This window comes from Trichechus manatus, unplaced genomic scaffold (genome assembly GCF_000243295.1).
Source record: "Trichechus manatus latirostris isolate Lorelei unplaced genomic scaffold, TriManLat1.0 scaffold00772, whole genome shotgun sequence".
Lineage (NCBI taxonomy): Eukaryota > Metazoa > Chordata > Mammalia > Sirenia > Trichechidae > Trichechus > Trichechus manatus.
In genome coordinates this window covers 11,806-13,377 of record NW_004444708.1, presented here as the reverse complement: position 1 = coordinate 13,377, position 1,572 = coordinate 11,806, and the positions used below count along the sequence as shown (strand labels likewise).

The 1,572-nt window shown below is 44.3% G+C and overlaps 1 protein-coding gene across 1 annotated transcript; it reads left to right on the top strand.

Annotated features, from left to right (window-relative positions):
• The first annotated feature begins 558 nt into the window (after positions 1-558).
• LOC101351572 (transmembrane protein 258) lies at positions 559-1,016 on the top strand. The gene has a single exon (XM_004391137.3). It carries the CDS (start codon positions 663-665, stop codon positions 900-902), a length of 240 nt encoding a protein of 79 aa, XP_004391194.1. The 5' UTR covers positions 559-662; the 3' UTR covers positions 903-1,016.
• Positions 1,017-1,572: the final 556 nt, after the last annotated feature.

The following is a 1,572-nucleotide window of genomic DNA, read 5'->3' as shown; positions in this document are numbered from 1 at the left end:
TTCACTGGGCTAAAGTCAAGGTGTTGGCACGATTATGCTCCCTGAGATGCTCTAGAGGAGCATCCATTTTCTTGCCTCCGCTGCCTTCTGGAGTTGCATTCCTTGGCTCAAGGCCCCTTCCTCCATCTTCAAAGCCAGTAACATAGCATCTTCTTTCTCTGACTCTGCTTCCATGTATTTCCATCACATGGCCTTTTCTTCTGTGACCAAATCTCCCTCTGCTTTCTTTTCATAAGGACATTTGTAATAACATTTTGGGTCCATCTGTACAGTCCATGATAATCTCCACATCCCAAAATCTTTGACTTAATCACATCTGCAAAGTCCCTTTTTGCCATATAAGGTAACATTCATAGGTTCCAGGGATTAGAACCTGGGTATCTTTGGGGGCCATTATTCAGCCTACCATACCAATCCTTCGGACTCTTCTAAGAGTGGTAGGGCATGAGTCATGCTGTATCTACAGGGAACTCCTATTTTTTGCTCCTTAACCTCTTTAAGTATTATGTCCCAATCTGTGCGGTGGGGCTCACACTTAACTCTGGGAGTAGTCCATTAATTCTCTCATTCAAACGATATTTATTGAGCACCTACTATGGCCACACACTAGGCTAGGCATTGGAGACACAAGCATGCACTAGAGGTATCCTGTGCCTGGCAAAATGGAGCTCAAGGCCATGAGCAGGTATACCAGCCCAGTGAACCCAGCTGTCTTCCCCCATCTGACCATGGTGCTGTTGGCTACTGGCATGTTGTTCACTGCCTGGTTCTTTGTTTACAAGGTAATCTCCACCAGGTACACACAGGATATCTACAAAGAGCTCCTCATCTCCTTGGTAGCCTCACTCTTCATGGACTTTGGGGTCCTCTTCCTGCTGTTCTGGGTCAGCATCTACATATGACTCCCAAGGATACCAACCAGGTGGCTTCACTGAATCCCTGCTTTTGTAAATTAGTTTTTTTTTCTCACTATTGCTGGAAGTGTCTTGCCTTCTGCTCACAATAAAGGAAGGTGTGTGACCAATAATAATAAGAAGAATGTACTAGAGAGAAAAGTCTCAGGTACTCATGGAGCTTACATTAGAGTGGAGAGACAGACAAGAAAACAAGATAAAGTTATAAATTAAGACATGATCTGCGAGGGGAATAGCGTGATGTGAAGAAAGGAACTGGGGTTGGGGTGAGAAGGACTCACTGGTGAGGTGACAGTTAAGCTCAACTCTGCATAAGAAGAGCTGAGGGCAGAAAAAACCAGGCAGCAGAACCAGTTAGTGTAAAAGGTGGAAGGATTACATGAGAAAATGCATATAAAGGACTTGGCACCACATGGGTGACGCTAAGGACTTCCATAGATGGTGAGAACCCGTTTACCAAAGCAAGTCCGTATAAATTGTATCATTTAACTTGATTCTCATGACAACTCTGTCAAGTAGAGGGCAGATGGTGGTATGTCTATTTCATTGGTGGGAAAGTGATGAGAAGAGCAATTAAGTACTGCAGGGAGGCAAAGACATTTCTTTTGGTCTCTCTTCTCCCAAGAAGCTGCCTCCTTTGATTGATAGTAGACACTCT

Coding starts and splice junctions, on each gene's coding strand:
- LOC101351572 (XM_004391137.3), top strand. CDS start 663: ATGGAGCTCAAGGCCATGAGCAGGTATACCAGCCCAGTGAACCCAGCT.